We start from the raw sequence: 16,330 nt of genomic DNA, 5'->3' as shown, positions 1-16,330 counted from the left end.
GCCCAAGAAGGGCCTGAGCCAGTGAGCGGGGTGGGCATGGAGTGCTGGCCAGAGCCCCGTGAGAGCCCGAGTGCATTTGTGACTGTGGGCGTGGGAGAGCAGATCGGACTGTGTGAGAGTACATGTGTCTGTGTGAGAGTACATGTGTCACGGTGAATCACAGGGTGTGTGCAAGTGTGAGACACGGAGCAGAGAGAGTTGCAGATAGTGTGAGCAGTCATGCAGAAGCCCTGGGGCAAGGACATGCTGAGCTGGTGGGAGGGAGCAGAGCTGATGTAACTGGACAGGAGACTAGGGGGACGGTCTGGGAACATGGGGATTTGGGGAACTGCAAGGACTTCAGCTCCTGCTGTGAGTGACACGGGGAGAGGAGCAGCCTTTGGTACCACTTTACAAGGCCAGGCTGCCCGCTCGGCTGAGGATGCTCTGTGGGAGTGGGTGGGGGAGAGAATTTAAGAGGTCAGGGCAGTGATAGGGCTGGAGGTGGGAGAGGCTCGGACCAGGATGGAGGGGCAGAGGGGAGAGGAAGTCTTCAGATTCTGATGAATTCTGGAGTTGGAGCCAACAGGATCTGCGGACAGGCTGGATGGGGTACCCGAGAGTGGGATCAGGATGCCTGCAAAGGTGAAAGTCTGTCAGAGAAGGGACCCACCCAGAAACTCCCTCCCGTTCCACAGTCAGGACCTGCTACCCCACATCCCCCTGGGGCCTCCCCAGAGGCCCCCTCTCTTGCCTCTAACCCCCATTGCTTCCCATCAGCCTCCTCTGAAGGCCTGCAACTTTGGGGGCTTCCCCTCTCTGGAAGCAGAGTGGGAAGGAGGAGGCTCGTGTCTGCAGGAGGCACCCTGGCGGGGCTCTGTGCCCTGCAGGCTGACCACCGTCCTCCTCAGGCCTATGGCATTGTGTGGAAGGCGGTGGATCGGAGGACTGGCGAGGTCGTGGCCATCAAGAAAATCTTTGATGCCTTCAAGGATAAGACAGATGCCCAGGTAAGTGAGTAGGGAAGCGAGCAGTGTGGGAAAGGATGAGGCAGGGCTGGGGGGTGGCCCCCCGCGGCCTTGTGTCGGAAAGGTACAACTGGGAACCCAATCACAGCAGGTTTCTGCAATTTTCAGAGCACCGCCCCCTGCAAACCCAGGGTCCAGCAGGCGTGCGGGCACTGAGCGTCTGTCCTTTCGCATCCTCTCCGGACAGGGCCTTTCTTCTTCCTCCACACCCACACTCATGTTTCTGTCTCCTTCCAGAGGACGTTCCGGGAAATCATGCTTCTCCAGGTGAGTGGCCAGGCCATCTACCTGCTGCTCCAGGTGCTGTTTCTCCAAAGAAGGGGAAGCCTGGCCCCTGGCCCCCAGGGCACAGCCCCCTGCTCTTTCCCCAGGAATTTGGGGACCATCCCAACATCGTCCGCCTCCTGGATGTGATCCCGGCAGAGAACGACAGGGACATTTACCTGGTGTTTGAGTCTATGGGTGAGTGAAGCCTCCCGCAGACCCCAGTCCCCCTTTGTCCAGGCCCAGGACCGCCCCTGCCCGCCCAGTGTTTCCCGCAGTGGCCAGTGCGCTCAGCGTGAGCAGAGTCCCTTGGAGCTGGAGAGTGTCAGCCCCCAAGGCCTGGTGGCGAATACCTTGACCCCCGCCTCTGTGAGGTTTTGCAGCTATGTGTCCTTTTTTCCTGCTCATTTGATAAAACAAAGGGAGCATGAAATAAAGTATAAAAACAATTCCACAAACTTTGTTTGCTGTGCTGACAAAGACGGTGGGCAGGCTTGAGAGGCGGGCAGGGGCTCCCGGGCAGTGCTTGTGCCCAGCATGTGCCGGCGAGGCCTGGGTCTGTGGGGGCTTAGGAGTCCCCGTGGGGGTGCAGAGTGGGCTCGCCTGGCCCACCCTCCCCAGTCCCGCCAGACTGACCCGCAGGCCTCCCCAGATACCGACCTGAATGCTGTCATCTGCAAGGGCACGCTGCTAAAGGACACCCACAAACGCTACATCTTCTACCAGCTGCTGCGGGCCACCAAGTTCATTCACTCAGGGCGGGTCATCCACCGGGACCAGAAGGTACTACCCACACCTGTCTGCTGAGCTCCACTGCCCAGCCAGTGCTCCAGCAGTGCACCAGGTCCTCGAGCCCCAGCCCGGTCAGCCCACAGCCTGCCTCTACACCCCCAGCCATCCAATGTTCTCCTGGATGCCAGCTGTTTGGTGAAGCTCTGTGACTTTGGCCTGGCTCGCCCCCTCAGTGGCCTCCCTGAGGTCCCCGAGGGGCATGCCCTGACGGAGTATGTGGCCACGAGATGGTACCGGGCTCCAGAGGTGTTGCTGTCTTCCAGCTGGTAACAGCAAGCAACCTGCCCTCATCCCGCCCCACCTCCCCCTGCAAGGTCAGGGCCCCCGCGCCCCCCTGCCCAGCCAGGGCCCTTGGCCTTCTTGTCCCTCGAGTCCCAGAACCCACTCGTAGTCCCTCCTCCCACCTGCGCCTCGGCCTCTGGAGTGCCCCCTCCAGCTCCACACCCACCCACCCCCACACCAGGTACACCCCTGGGGTGGACATGTGGAGTCTGGGCTGCATTCTGGGGGAGATGCTGCGGGGGCGGCCCTTGTTCCCTGGCACGTCCACCCTCCACCAGCTGGAGCTCATCCTGGAGGCCATCCCGCCACCATCCAAGGAGGGTGAGTGTGTGGGCAGGCAGCTGCTGGCACACAGCTGTGGGGGGATGGATCAGGACTGCATGGGAGGACAGCGGGGAGGGGATGGGGCTGGGAAAGGCAGGGAGGTGGGATGAGCAGGGTCCAGAGGCCTTGGCAAGCCTGGAGGGGGCAAGCTGTGCAGGGTGGGCCCAGGGGAGGGCTGCTGGGGGTTTCTGCCAGGGACACGGGGCCCACGAGGGTCAGGCAGTGCCCATCAAGGGTCCAGCGGGGGCAGGGAACAGCACGAGCTCTGTGGAGGGGCGACAGGCAGCTCCACACTGTGCTGCCAGGGGCCGGACACGGTGCTAGCGAAGCGATGGGTGGAGGCGGCTTGAGGGGCAGCCCGCAGTGGTCCCTCCTCCCTGGGGGGCGGCGGTGTGAGGGCAGCGTGGGGAGCCCTGTTCTCTCCCCAGTCTGCTCTGGTGGAGGGGGCAAGGCGCTCCCCATGGAGGTGGGGGGTACATGCGTGCATGCGAGAGCACGCGGCATGTGGAGGAGGCAGGCGTGTGAGGACAGGTGCACGTGTGGGCACACTAGGGGTGGTGTGCGACCTGGTTTCGGGGTTTGAGCCAGAGGCCAAGGCCCTGCAGAGGAGGTTGCTGCACAGGCCGGAAGCAGTGGCCGCCCACCTTCCTGACTCCTGAGTACACTGCCTTCTGCCCTTGCTCCCAGACCTCCTGGCGCTCGGCTCTGGCTGCAACATCTCAGTTCTGCAGCACCTGGGGTCCCGGTGAGTGCGGGGGCTTCAGGGGGCCCCAGCGTGCTCCCTGCAGCCTTCAGGGCCAGCGAGTGTCAGCTCCGTGGGCCCTGCCCTCCTGACCACAGTCCTGAACTGGGTAACTGTTGGTCAGCCTGAAATGAGGAGACCCCATGGTGGGCCCCGCTGGCTCTGGGAGAGCGGCAGGAGCCACCCCAGGCCTCAGAGATCAGGGGCCTGACGACCTTCCTCGGCGCCCGAGGGTGATGCAGGGGGCAGGAAACTGGGGGACGGGTGGAAGTTGAAACCCTAGCAAGGAGCATAGATGTGGACGGGGGGCCAGACCCTGGAAACCCTGACGAGCTGGCCTCCCGCAGGCCCAGGCAGACTCTAGATGCCCTCCTGCCCCCCGACACCCCTCCAGATGCCCTGGACCTCCTCTCGAGACTCCTGGTGTTTGCCCCGCACAAGCGGCTCAGCGCAGCCCAGGCCCTGCAGCACCCCTACGTGCAGAGGTAGCGGCTGGGGGTGGCGGTGGGCTGCAAAGCTCCGAGCAGCTCTCCCGAGGCAGCCCGGCCCCACCACCCCAGCACCCGCCTGGCTGGCTCCCCGCAGGTTCCACTGCCCGGCCCGTGAGTGGACACTGGGGGGGGACGTGCGGCTCCCGGTGCAGGAAGGAGCCCAGCTCTCAGCCGCCGAGTATCGCCGCCGCCTCCATCAGGTGCTCCGAGACGCCACCCGCGTCATTCGGGCCCCAGGCCTCCTCTGCGCAGCGACCCCGCCCCCACTCCCACCGCCCTCTGAGCGCCCTTCCGCTCTCGCAGATGATCTTGGAGCGCAGGGGCCACGGCCGCCTCTCGAAGGAGACGGGCCTGGGGGGCGGCCCCCCGACCCCCGAGCCGGAGGCCCAGCTGCCCTCGGGCTCGCCCGCGTTGAACTCCGGACGCCGGCCTCGGAATAACCCCGGCCTCGGCCCCGTGCACGGTGCGTGGTCTGGTGGCCGATGTGTGGGGCCACCAACCGCCAGCAGCGCCGGACTCCTGACCCCGGGGGTTTGGTCTCCCGACCCCACAGACGCCCCCGGCGGAGCCCAGGACCCTCCCAGGCAGAACTCAGCCCCCCTGCACCAGCCTCCGCCCCCAGGAGGTCCTGGGAGAGGGGCGGGGCCCGGCGGGGCGACGTCATCCTCGTGGGTAGGTCGTGGTGGGGGCGCGGCAGGGCAGGACCGCTCCCGCTGCTTCTTTACGAGGGCGCTGGTGACGCTGCCACTCGCTCCTCCCCAGGTGAAGCCCGGCGTGAGGGAGGCGGCGCCCTCCTTGACCTCGCAGGCCGCCGCCCAGGTGGCCGTCCGGGCACTGATCCGGAGTGACCGGAACCCGGGCCGCGGTGCGAACGCGCCCGGCGCGCCACGGGTGAGCCCATGCGCCCCGCTCCCCGCCCCCCGCCCCCTTCCTTCCCTTCCGCTGGGCGCTCCCTCCACGGTCCTCGATGCTGGTCTCTGTGCAGGTTCCTCCTCGATCTCCCGGGGCGGCCCGGCCCGGTCGGAGGATGTTCGGGGCCTCGGCCGCACAGGGGGCCCAGGGAGCCGCGCGGGCCACGCTGGGGGGCTACTCCCAAGCCTACGGGACCGTCTGCCTCTCGGCGCTGGGCTGCCTGCCCCTCCTCCCGGGACCTCGCGCCTGAGCCGCCCTGCGGGTCTTCAAGCGGACCTCCCCGGCGCCCAGCCCCGCGCCTCTCCCCCAGTCCTTAGGTTGCCCCTCCTCCGGCAAGTTCCGGGGCCCAAGCCCCTGGTGCTCTCCACCTAGCGTTTCCCCAGAGCACCCTCTCCTGGCCACATTTGAGTCCCAGAGCTTGTCTGGGCCTCTCTGGGGGACTCGCTGAGGTTCACACCCCAACCTCCATCACTTCCTCCAATAAAGTTCTATCTGTCCCCCACCCGCCTGCCTATCTGTCATCCTCAGCCAGGGTCTGCCAGCGAGGCTGCACCAAACCTCTTCCCTTCTGGAGGACAGAGCCCTTGAGACGCCTCCAGGGTGCCATATGCTGTCATCTGGGCTCCTGTCTGCTCATGTCCAGCGCTTTCTCTCTAGCTTAAGGCTGCCTGGGGGTTGCCTTGGGGTCACCTCTGTCTACAGCATCCAGGGCCTGCCTGGTGCCTGAGCACCTCAGGTCCCAGCTGGGGGTGCTGCAGGAATGAGGCGGTCCCCACGGTGGTCCTGCCGGCGAGGGTCCTGTTCAGTGCATCTGTTGCTGGGCTGCAAGCCACTGTGTGACCACACTTGTGGCCCTGAGCCACAGCAGGAAAGGGGAGAACATGGGACAGTGCCCCTGACTGCAGTCAGTCACGCCCCACCAACACGGTGACAGGTGCTCGGTTTGTCTCTAGACCTCGGCTGGGGAAGGAGAGAGCAGCTGTGAACGTCTTGTGGGGCTCAAGGCTTCCTCCTCTGGTATTATGAGGCAAAGCGCCCAGTGTGAGCCCAGACTGGGGGTGTGGGACTGAGGAGTGGCAGGGTCCCAGCTGGCGCTGAGGTACCTCCTGGTTCCATGCACACCTCACACTGCACCCACCCTGGGCAGTGGTCAGGACACAGGGAGTCCACTTTCCGGTGTCTGGTTGGAGATGTTCCTGGCCCAAGGGCTTTTCAGCCAGGAGCAGGCAGCTCCGCCCTACTGTGGGAGACATCAGTTGCTGCAGAGGAGGGCGAGGTATGGATCAAGGAGAGCTGGGCAGGGGGTGACCCAGACCTGGCAGCTACCGGAGAGACTCAGAAAGCAGAACAGGGCTTGGGGAAGGCCAGGGACGGGCCGTGGTTCTGGCTTGGAGGTGAGTTAGTCATGAGATGGGGCTGCCTGAAGGGGCAGCTTTTTGCATTTTTAGAGCCTGAGGTATATATAGCTCAAGCAATGAATACGGGGGACCGATAGGGCTGGGGAATGAATGCCACTGTCCGGAAAGGGGCAGGGCACCCCAGAAGTCCAGCCCTGAGTGCAGAGGTGCTGCTGCAAGACTGGAGGGTCTGGGAGGCCCAGACAACTAGACAAATGGCTGCTTGGCACCCTGGCCAAGGGCAGCCCCAGGTTGATGGCAACTTCGAGACGAGGTTAGGAAGTGTCTGCTGGGCTTGGCAACCAGGGGTGTGCCAATTGGCTGTGCCTACAGAGGGCCGGTGAAGTGAGGCCTGTCACAGTAAGTGGCTGAGGGGTGGAAGAGGTTTGTGGTGGTTAGAAGATGCGGGTAGAGGTGGTGGCAGTATAGATGGGGAGGGGTCTTTAGTCCACCCCACAGGGATGGATGGTGGTGTCGAGAGAGAAACCTGAGACATTAATAGGGCTAAAGGCTGCAAAATATAACTGGGTGGTGGTATCTATATGTATTTGGGAACATGGCAGAATATTTCACGTGTTGTTTTTTTATTAACACCAAAATGTGCAGAATCACATTGAGGTGAGGTCTTATTGAGCATGATGTGAAGGACGCAGACAGGAGGGTCCGAGGGCCTTGGGACTCTCCCTGGGCAGAACCTCCACTTTCTGCGAGGGCTGTCCGTCAGTGACAGGCCCAGCCCGGTCTGCTCAGAACAGCTGCACACCAGGCCAGGCCAAACCAAACGTGTCAGCAAGCACATCGAGGACCAGAGACGCTCTGGCTCATCCAGCTCCCTAGCAGCCTTTTCCATTCGAACCAAAGTCTCTGCTGTCACCCCACCTGGGCAGTGGCTTTGGTGACGAGACCGTGGGCCACCAGGGTGCAGGGGCTCAGTCAGGACTGAGGCCATACCCGGCAGTCCCCAAAGAGCAATTAGGGTTTCTTATACTTAAAAAAAAACTATTTAAAAAGAAATAGCACAAACACCAATTTAAGAATACCAGCACCTATGGTGAGGGCAGAGGCGGCTTTTGAAGCATTTGGTGCCAAAATGAATCATTCCAGATCAGTTACTATCTGGAGATGAAAAAAAAAAAAAGATACAAGAAAGCTACATGGGGAACCTCGGACAGATTTTTGGGGGGCTGGTGACAAAGGGGAAAGGATGCACAAGAGGGTGGAGTCTGGGTCTGCTGGGCACCTGCAGGGCAAGGACCACTTAGATGAGGGACTGAGGTGCAGAGGTCCCACGTCAGGGGCACCGAGACCCCTCAGAGCAGTGTGCCGGGGCTCAGGGGCCATCGCACACCGTCCTCTGCCCTCACAGAACAAGGCTCCACATCCAGCCCCTTTCTGAGGTGTGACTGCGGATGCACCTGTGAACATGCCATCTGTCAGGAATGCTTCGTGAGGCCAGGGCCTCCCATCATCCATTGGGCTTGTTGTGCCACAAAGCCAGGGGTTCTCACCCTTGCAGGGTGCTGGCCGGGGCCTGCAGGAGTGGCGGCCACACCTGGTTCAGTTCTCACCAGGGCAGCCCCTCCCCCGCTGAAGGGTCGGGGACCAGGGAAGGGGCCAGGAGGGAGGGAAGGAGGGATGCGCTGGGGAAAGGGCAGGAAGTGAGCCCTAAGACCTCAAACACGGGTGTGGAAACAGGCCCTGAGAAGACGGGAGGCCTAGAGAGGAGTGGACTGCCAGGCAGTGGACAAGGGCAGCCCAGCCAGGCCACGAGCAGAGGGGACCCCTGAGACACGGAAGCCCTGAGACACACGGACCCCAGAGTATGGGGGCCTAAGGCACAGAGAGGTGGGGGAGACAGATGCCTCAGAAGGGGAAGCTAAGGGTCCAGAGGCGGAGGTGTGCAGGCCCAGAGCTGGGGTGGTAAGTCAGTGGGCAGCTGGGGCTGAAGCTCTAAGGGAGGAGAGACCCAGGGGCACGAGGCCAGGAGGGCCGCCTGCTGAGCCTCAGGTGGAGCAGACTCTGGCTGGCTCAGCTGGGTCCCTGGGCTTTGGCTGAGGGCCAAGTGTTCTGCCCAACGGTGATGCAGGCACCTCGGCCTAGGCTGGAAGGCCAGGTAACTCACTTCTTGCTTTTGAATGTACCCAGGATCTTGGGCATGAACTTGCCCACCTTGCTGTCCCTGGCGTCCTCCTCGGCAGGGCCCTCCGCGGCCCCGAGAGCCCCTGGCTCCTCCTTTTTGCAGAAGACCTCAAAGCGGCTGTAGACGCGCTTCTCTTTGCGCATGCTCTCCATGCGGCGCAGGAGCCGGTCGCGTTCCTCTGCGCCGGCAGGCAGCGTGCGGCTCAGCCGGCCTTGGGTCCCCAGGCTGTCCGAGCGGAAGATGGCCGAGCATTTGTCCTTGTCGGACATGTCAGGCGCCAGGCCGCCGGCCACTGGCGAGTGACCCAGCTCTGGGCTGCTGTGGGCCGGGGTTGGGCCCAGGGCGGGGACTCCACGATGCTTCTGGCCGTGGGCGCTGATCTGCTCCAGGATGGCTTTCGTGTCGTCCCGCAGGTTGCTGCTGTACAAGGCATTGGCTGTGGCTGAAGCCACGCGTGCCCGCGGGCCCCGCTCCTCTGCAGCCGCCTCGGTGCTGTCAACCCGGCCTAGGGACGGCCACTGGGGGCTCTCAGGCTGCCCGTTCTCCTGCGGCGTTGGAAAGCTGCCTTCATCATCTGCCCGCCGCTCACCCTTGGGGCTCATCAGCTGCCGCAGTCGCGCAGAGCCTTTGCGCAGGACCTCCATGGGGCCACCAACTGCCTCCTCTGTGGGCCCGGCCTTCGGAGACTCCCCGGAGAAGGGAAGGGTGAGGCTGCCCCTGCGCTCAGGCACAGGGGGCACAGGGCTGCCCCTGCGCTCTGGAACAGGAGGCACCGGGCTACCCCTGCGCTCAGGGTAGGCAGAAGTGGGGCTCCCCTTCTGCTCAGTAAATCCAGCGGTGGGGCTGCCTCTGCGGGTGGGAAACCCAGGAGTGGGGCTCCCCTTGCGCTCCGGGTAGGCTAAGGTGGGGCTCCCTTTTGGCTCAGACTGCTGCCCCCCAGGCCCCTCTGGTGGGGGGCTGTCCCGCCCTTGCGGGGAGGTGGAGTGGCCCTGGGTGGACAGGAAGCGGGAGGGCAGCCGGTCCGTGCCACTGCTGCCCCGGCCCAGCGTGTCCAGCAGCTGGGTGGCGGCCAGAGTGGCAGCTCCCGGTTGTCGCTCTGCCTCCTGGTGCAGCTGCTGTGCAAAGGACTCACGCAGGTCCAGCAGGCAGCTCTCCAGGCTGCGGCGCTCGCTCCCACTGCCGCCACCGGGCGCAGACACCTCCTCCTTCCACGCCTGGGACACGACAGCCTTACTATGGCTGGCGGCTGTGACCGCTGTCCCCACGCCGCCAGGGTCTCGAGAGGGGCCCTTGTACTTCTCCAGGAGCTCAGCCACCTTGGTGGAGGCAGCAGAGCGCACGGCTTCATTGCCGGGCCCCAGCATCTCGCTGACCGTCTGCTCCTTGTGCAGCAGCTGCACCTTCTCCGTGGAGGCCCCAGTGGGTCCGCCCGTGCCCTCGCCCTGCGATGCGCTAAAGATGAGCGAGGAGCGCAGCCGGGAGCTGCGCTGGATCAGCGGGTTCAGGCGTGAGCGGAAAGAGTCCTGCTTGGCCAGGCCCACCTCCTCCGGGCCCTCGCGCTCTGGGCCGTCGCCGCCACCGCTGCCAGAGCCCGGAGCTGGGCCTTTGCCTGGGAAGGGCGCGGGCACACGGAAGGCCGAGGGAAGTAGGTCCCCAGCAGTCGCCCGACCCCCAGAAACCAGCACGTCATCGTCATAGGCTTCCGTCTCCATGGGTGTGGGCAGGCCCTCGTCGCCAGCGTCCTCGCTGTGACAGCCGCTCAGGTAGGAGGTGAGGCGCCAGTGCCGCAGGCCGGCCCGCCCCTCAGGCCCACCCCTGTGCTCCGGCTCCGGCTCGGGCGCCATCTCTGGGCCTAGCCTCGTCATCGCTTGGCAAGGGAAGCGCTGGCCCAGGTTGGGGCGAGGGGCCCCGCCGGGTTCCAGACCGCGAGGTCCGGGCCCGAAGGCGGGGTCCGAGCCATGGCGCACCTCCCGTGAGGCACTGGATGGCACGTAGTCCAGCCGCTGGTGTCCGTCCAGGCCGAGCTCTGGAAATCGTGGCCCGGTGCCCAGCATGAATTCGTCGTGGTCTGGGAAGCCAGGGCGGCCGGCCCGCAGCTTCTCGAACAGGCCTTGTGGGCGCGTTGGCGCGAGCTGCGGGTCCCACTGGTAGTGCTGTTGGTAGAGCTGGTCGCGGTGGAAGTGGCTGGTCTGGAAGCGGAGGTCATCGCCGTGGCTGAGGAACGTCTGCCGTGATACCTGCCGCGCGGCCGCGAGATTCTCCACTGCGCCCGCACCGTCGGCGGCCGCATAGCTGTACCTCTTGAAGGCGTCCATCTCTAGGTGCCGTGCCTGAAAGAAGCCCCGCGGGCCCGAGAGCTCCCCGCCTGGCCCGGCCTCTGCGTCCAGCCGTCGTGAGAGCGGCCGCAGCCCCGTGTGCGGCTCCAGGGCGCCCCCGGGCATCCGCGAAGACTCCTCTCGGCGAAAGGCCGACAGGAAGTGGCGGTCGGGGTCGAGGAAGGAGGGGAAGCCCAGGCCTTCTTCCCGAGGTGGTGGGAACAGGAGGTGAGCGCGTTTGGGGAAGGAGAAGGGGGTGGGAGCCCCGGGCATCTGGCTGCCCATGAGCGGCCCAGCCCCTGCGTATGGAGCTAGGGCATAGGTGTCCATGCGAGCCAGCGCCCCGGCCGAGGGTACCAGCGGTTCGGACTGTGCGAAGAGAATGCGGAATTCCTCATCGAAGCTGGAGACCAGCTCGCCCTGGAACACGTGCGCCAGACTCCGGTGGATCTTCTCGAAGGACCACATAAAGCTGGGAGGGGAGTGGGGCCAGTCAGAGGGAGGGGCGAGACCAGCGCGGGGGTGGGGGTGGGGTGGGGGCGGGGGCACGGTTGGGAGAGGGGCGGACAACGGGGCTGGGGAAGGGGCGTGGCCGAGCGCGTTAGGGTTAGGGCGCTACAGAACGGTTTCTGGAGAGGAGGCCCTCGAATGGGGAGGCAAGGGGCTAGGCGCACCTGTAGCTCCCACTCATCACCACGGCACAATCCACCAGGAGGAACTTCTCCTTTACGTGGCCCTTGAAGGACTTCCCAGTGCGGCAGTAGTAGGTGGGGCCCGCCACAGTGCGCACGCGCAGGAACTGGGGCGGGAGAGGCGTTAAGGTTCTGCAGAGGGGCCTCACCGCGCCCCTTCGGGTCATCCCCTCCCGCCCTCCGGCCACTCACGTCCACGTGGTGCAGGTTGACTCGGCACTTGTCGGCCATGTCCAGGAAGTGTTGTGCATTCATCTCGTCTAGGAGGATATAGACTGGGACGCGGCGCGCAGCAGCCTCCAGCACTTCACTGAGAAGATCCACATCGGTGAACATGTCCATCACCACGGCCACCACCTGCAGGGGGTGAAGCAGGGACAGAGGCCCGAACCCTCTGCTGTCCCCACCATTCTCTAGCCATACCTTCATGCCCTCCCCACCCCCTGGGAGCAGGGACAGATTATCGCTGAATGCCCACAATAGCTACTAGCCCATCGCAGGGGAGGAGGGCCCCGTCATGGAACAGGGGTCAGAAGGAGCCCGTCATTAGAGATGTGGGGTTACTGATGGCCCATGATGGAGCCCTAGGCAGGCACAGGGCCTGCAGCCTATTGAGGGAGGGCTGTCCTTCAGCTCTAGGGGGGTGTTCAGCTCAGGGCAGAGCCCTGGATGGGGGAGGGGGCAAGGCAAAGCCCCAGGCTCCATTCCTGCACCTGGGAAGGAGTTGCCATCTGGGGAGGAGGGGCGAAGGGGCAGAGGGCAGAGACGGGTCTTTACATCTGAGCTGCTGCCATAGGTCTGTGGTTTAATAGGCTCCCTTTGCTATTTGCCAACTGCTTGGTGTTGGGGGTTAGGTCAAGGGCAGGACTAGAGAATTTTCTGAACATTAAGTCCAGGCAAGGAGGGGCCCCAACCATCAGAACCCCTTTGCTTCTGGGCACCAGCCATGACCCTGGGTAGGCAAACCTGTGCAGTCTGCAGCTTGTGATAACCAAACCGCTGACGACCCTGGAAGAAGTCTGCCAGGGAGCCCTCATTGCGGCTTGAGGGCTGGAGAAGCTTGACCAGCCAGTCCTGGCCCCACCCTTGCCCCCTAAACTGGCATGCTTGTATTTCTCCTTCACCCTCATACTCCTACTCGTGCTTCAATGACCAGTGCAGGCTGCCCTTCCCCACTGCCCACGGAGCCTGGGACCGCACACCTGCTGGGCAGAGCGGATCATCCTTCGAGCCTCATCCTTGATGCTGGGGCTGTCAGGTGGCGGTGGCTGAACCAGTGTGGTGACTTCAGTGCCCTGGAAGCCAAAGGTCAGGGGCCACCCCAGGTCGAGTTCAGGCACTGCCTGGTCGGAGTTCACAGGCCAGTAAGTACCGGAGGAGCCATCGAAGTCCAAATTGGGGGGGCTGCCGTCGGGGGGCTCGGGGGCAACATGCTGTGGCGGCCGCAGGTGGCGGCTCACGTGCTCCAGCTCCTCGGGGCACAGGAAGGCGGGTGCCCCCTCCGATGCAAGGAAGCGGCTGTATGCCTCTGGCCCGCCCTCAGCCAGCGCGTCCACGGCCAGGCGGTAGTACTCTTTGTAGTGCGGGGGCAGGTACCCGGGTGCCAGTGGGTTGTCCCCCTGGGAGGAGCTCTGGGAGCGACGGGCCATGTTGGGGCCAGGGACCTGGGGGAAGGGCAGGGAGATGCCTTACAGGGGGAGGGGCTCTGGGCCCACCCCTCCACATACATGTGGACACATCATAGCAGCGGCTGTCAGTGACCCTGGGTGGGCTATGGAGGTCAGCCCGCTCCTGGAGGTCTTCCAGGGCACTCCCAGACTCTGGCATGCCCCCTAGTTGGTGGAACATCAGAACACATGCCCGTTGTCTCTTGTGGCTCTCGCGGTGGGGCTGGCCCTCCTCTCACCAGGGGCCAGGAGGCACCCTGGGCCCCAGGTTCCAGGCAGGGGTTCTGGCTCCACATGGGCCTGACTCAGGGCTACCTTATGGCCTCTGTGGCCCAAGGCACTTCTGCTTTGTGGACTCCTTCCTCCATTAAAAAAAATGATATGACAGTTGTTATAAAGAAAATATAATATAGACTGTATTAATATATTTACTTTTTTCTTCTGATTTTATGACATGAATGCATTTTTATGGCCCCAGGCACTGTGCATACTGGACAAGCTGGGGCACTGCCTGTGTCTCTGCCCCTAGAGCCGGAGGACCCTGGACCACTGTCTGTGGCCTGTTCCCTCCACTGTACAATGCAGCTGTCTCAGCAAGAAAGAATGCAATTTGTGATTTGCAGCGACATAGATGGACTTGAAGGGCTTATACTAGGTGAAATAAGTCAGAGAAAACCAAATACTGTATAATATCATATATGTGGAATCTAGAAAAAAAATACAACAAAAAAGAAACAGACTCATGCATATAGGGAACAAACCAGTGGTTACCAGTGTATGTGGGGGAGCAGGAGGTGCAAAGTACTTAGTGTAAGACAAGCTCAAGGATGTACTGGACAATGTGGGAATACAGCCAATATTTTGTAGTAACTGTAAATGGAGTGTTCCCTTTAAAAATTTAATTAAAAGCTTTTTTGAGTGCAGCTGTCAGGGTTGACCAGATAGCACACACAGCCCAAGGCGACCTCAGTGCACAGAGCCTGGCCACCCCGGACCCGTGCTGCAGGGCCTCACAAGCAGCCCCACAACCCACCTGCCGACCTCGGAGCCCTCTGCCCCGTCCACCATACCATCCTAGACACCTCCCTAGGCTGCACCCCTGGCACACCCCTCCGCCTCCCCAGGCCTGAACTTCACATCCTGGCAGGAGCTTAGAGGCCTGTCCCTGCCAAGCCGGGACAGTGGGGCAGCAGTAACCTTCCAAGTTCCTGGTCACTGCTCACTTGTCCTCAGCTCCAGGTGAGCCTCTCCACCTTCACTGCTCCCCCTTCACACCATCAGCCACGCCCCACTGGCTCCACTCCAGCCCACCTGCCTCCAAAGGGCCTGCATGGGAGCCTGGCCTGGGGGAACACGGGTCCTGGAAGGCCAGGTGGGGGTTTTTATTTGGCTCCTAGGACCCATCTCCCTAGGACCCCTGAAATACCTGGATGCTCATCTCCCTAATCTGGAAGGAGGGTCGCAGGAAGCTGATCCTGTCTGGCTTGTGGCTTCCTGAATGTGGGCCGACAGGCAGAGTGCCCCCAGCCCCTGTAGGTGCAGCTGGACATCGCTGACTGGACGGCGTCAGTGGCCCACTGGAGACAGTTGGGGGGCTCAGGATGACTTGGGGAGTCTTTCCTGTCTGCCCTCCTGGGAGAAGTGGCGTGGAGGTGGGGGTGGGGGACGCCCCCGTGTGTATTCAGTCACACCCAGCAGAGAGGCTACTTGGTCTGATTGAGGAAAACCTGCTGTGCCTAAGAGGGGGCACCGCCCACTGGCGTATCTGGGTACAAATGGGGTGGCCATGCGTCCTCACAGTACCAGGACCAGATGCAGGCTGACCACATGAGGGTACGTAGTGTGGGCCTGTTTGCACCAGGGTCCTGACCCTGTGTGTGACCACAGGGTGTGTGTTATCTTGAAATGTATCTGACTGGGGAGGGGGTGCTATCCAGCTGACAACCCTTGAGGGTGCTGCTTGCCACGTCGGGGAGACATACTGGAAGGGACCTCCTTCCCTCCTCCTTCACTGGGGAAAGGAATCAACTCCAAGTATCCAGGCTGCATGCAGAGGGGGTGGGGGATCCGAGGGTGGGGATTGGCCCGTCCTGAGGGAGTGTGAAGGGGGCCCTGCCCAGTTGCATGAAGCCACACGCAGGCCCCTGACCACCTTAGGCCTCTGCCTGTCTCCTTTCACAGGTCCACATGCCCCTGACCTGTGGGCCCGGCAGTGGCCACTCCCAGCTATGGGATCCCCAACAGCTGCCTCTCCACCTATGCCTACCAACGCTGGCCTGAAGGGAGGGAAGGGCGCTTATCCCACCCAGGCTGATGACTCAGCAGGAATCCCGCTCTTTGGCTGCTGACCTCTGACCTCAGGCAGAGCCGACAAAGTCTCCAGGCAGGGCCCTCAGGGCTCTAGTGGGCTCCAGAACCTGGGACCTCCAACGGAAGTCTTTCCCGCGGGCAGGCCTGGGGTTTTATCCGGAGGGACGGATCTGGGGCACAAGGTGGGCGGGCCCTGTGCCAGGCAGGCAGGGGCTTTAGGCCGCAGGAGGAGGACGGGCCTGGGATTCCCGCAGAGGCGGCTCCTGGTCTGGAAGTGGGTGAGCTGCAGCTTTCCAGTGCACACTGCAGGGCCAAAGGGGGTGACTGAACTCCGGGAAGTTACGCTGCATGGGCCAAGAGTCCCGTCCACCCATCCAGTCCAGGGACTTGGGCGCCAGGGAACCGTGCGCCCCACGGAGGGAACCATACAGAGCTCTGGTCACGCGGGCCACCCCCAGTCCACGGCGGCCTAGAAGGTGCACCCCCAGGAAGGGTCTAGGCCAGGCCCGGCACGCTCTCCAGACTCCAGCGAGGCCACGAGGGTAGGAGCAAGGCGGGGCGGCCTGGGCTGTCTCGATCTGGGCCCGGGGCCCCTTCCCACTCGCTTCTCTCGGGCCGGCGTCGAGCGAGGGCGCCCGCGATCGCACCAGCACACGCGGCCGTGGCGCCCCCTCGGCCCCAACTCCGGCAGACCCTGCCCGACCCCCTCGCGCGCGGCCGCGCTCCCACCGCCTCGCTCTGGGTCGCGCCGACGCAGCCCAGGTGCGGGCGGGTTGGCCGCCCAGGTGAGGCCGCGCCGGGGGGGCCCGACTGTGCCGACCCCGCCCCACCCCGCCGCGGCCTCCCTCTCCGCGCGCCCCGCCCGGCCGGAGCCCGAGGAGGGGGCCCTACCTGGCCAGGTGCGCGGGGTCTCGGGACAAGGGCAGCAGGAGCCGACCGCCGCCCAGCGGCTTCGCGGTCCGGTCGGTCCGGCAGCCACTCCCTGCCGCGGCCCG

At 63.8% G+C, this 16,330-nt stretch overlaps 2 protein-coding genes across 15 annotated transcripts in view; one reads left to right on the top strand and one right to left on the bottom strand.

Moving 5' to 3' along the window:
* Positions 1-5,316, top strand: part of MAPK15 (mitogen-activated protein kinase 15) — a 28,747-nt gene extending 23,431 nt beyond the window's left edge. For 2 of the 11 annotated variants that reach the window (XM_061438140.1, XM_061438135.1), the window contains exons 2-11: positions 891-989; positions 1,245-1,274; positions 1,379-1,469; positions 1,924-2,054; positions 2,166-2,329; positions 2,527-2,666; positions 3,357-3,414; positions 3,806-4,574; positions 4,665-4,793; positions 4,888-5,316. In XM_061438140.1, coding sequence (XP_061294124.1) covers positions 891-989; positions 1,245-1,274; positions 1,379-1,469; positions 1,924-2,054; positions 2,166-2,329; positions 2,527-2,666; positions 3,357-3,414; positions 3,806-4,574; positions 4,665-4,793; positions 4,888-5,064 — 1,788 coding nt within the window. In that variant the 3' untranslated portion in view covers positions 5,065-5,316. Of the gene's footprint in view, positions 1-890; positions 990-1,194; positions 1,275-1,378; positions 1,470-1,923; positions 2,055-2,165; positions 2,330-2,526; positions 2,667-3,356; positions 3,415-3,758; positions 4,575-4,664; positions 4,794-4,887 lie in introns of all 11 variants that reach the window. The other 9 variants (XM_061438142.1, XM_061438141.1, XM_061438146.1 and 6 more) reach the window with 9 other exon arrangements.
* A 1,420-nt stretch (positions 5,317-6,736) lies between these two features.
* FAM83H (family with sequence similarity 83 member H) lies at positions 6,737-16,314 on the bottom strand. 4 transcript variants are annotated; one of them, XM_061438083.1, is made up of 6 exons: positions 16,227-16,314; positions 14,452-15,638; positions 12,561-13,022; positions 11,551-11,715; positions 11,341-11,465; positions 6,737-11,138 (listed from the first exon to the last, which is right to left on the bottom strand). In XM_061438083.1, the coding sequence occupies exons 2-6, from the start codon at positions 14,461-14,463 to the stop codon at positions 8,330-8,332; spliced, it is 3,573 nt and encodes a 1,190-aa protein (XP_061294067.1). In that variant the 5' UTR covers positions 14,464-15,638; positions 16,227-16,314; the 3' UTR covers positions 6,737-8,329. The 4 variants fall into 4 exon arrangements, with proteins under 4 accessions (XP_061294067.1, XP_061294068.1, XP_061294066.1 ...); XM_061438084.1 differs by lacking the exon at positions 14,452-15,638 and having other exon boundaries at positions 16,227-16,308; XM_061438082.1 differs by lacking the exon at positions 16,227-16,314 and having other exon boundaries at positions 14,452-15,940.
* Between the last annotated feature and the right edge of the window lie 16 nt (positions 16,315-16,330).

This window comes from Bos javanicus, chromosome 14 (genome assembly GCF_032452875.1).
Source record: "Bos javanicus breed banteng chromosome 14, ARS-OSU_banteng_1.0, whole genome shotgun sequence".
NCBI classification, from domain to species: domain Eukaryota; kingdom Metazoa; phylum Chordata; class Mammalia; order Artiodactyla; family Bovidae; genus Bos; species Bos javanicus.
Note: the sequence above shows the minus strand (reverse complement) of the source record. Positions and strands in the feature narration are given on the sequence as shown.

What these genes read in the sequence shown, in the direction of transcription:
- FAM83H (XM_061438083.1), bottom strand. An exon ending in TGATCCGCTCTGCCCAGCAG is followed by an intron (nt 11,716 to 12,560) that starts GTGTGCGGTCCC and finishes CACCCCCTGCAG; the next exon opens with GTGGTGGCCGTGGTGATGGA. An exon ending in GTGATGAGTGGGAGCTACAG is followed by an intron (nt 11,139 to 11,340) that starts GTGCGCCTAGCC and finishes CTCCCCTCCCAG; the next exon opens with CTTTATGTGGTCCTTCGAGA.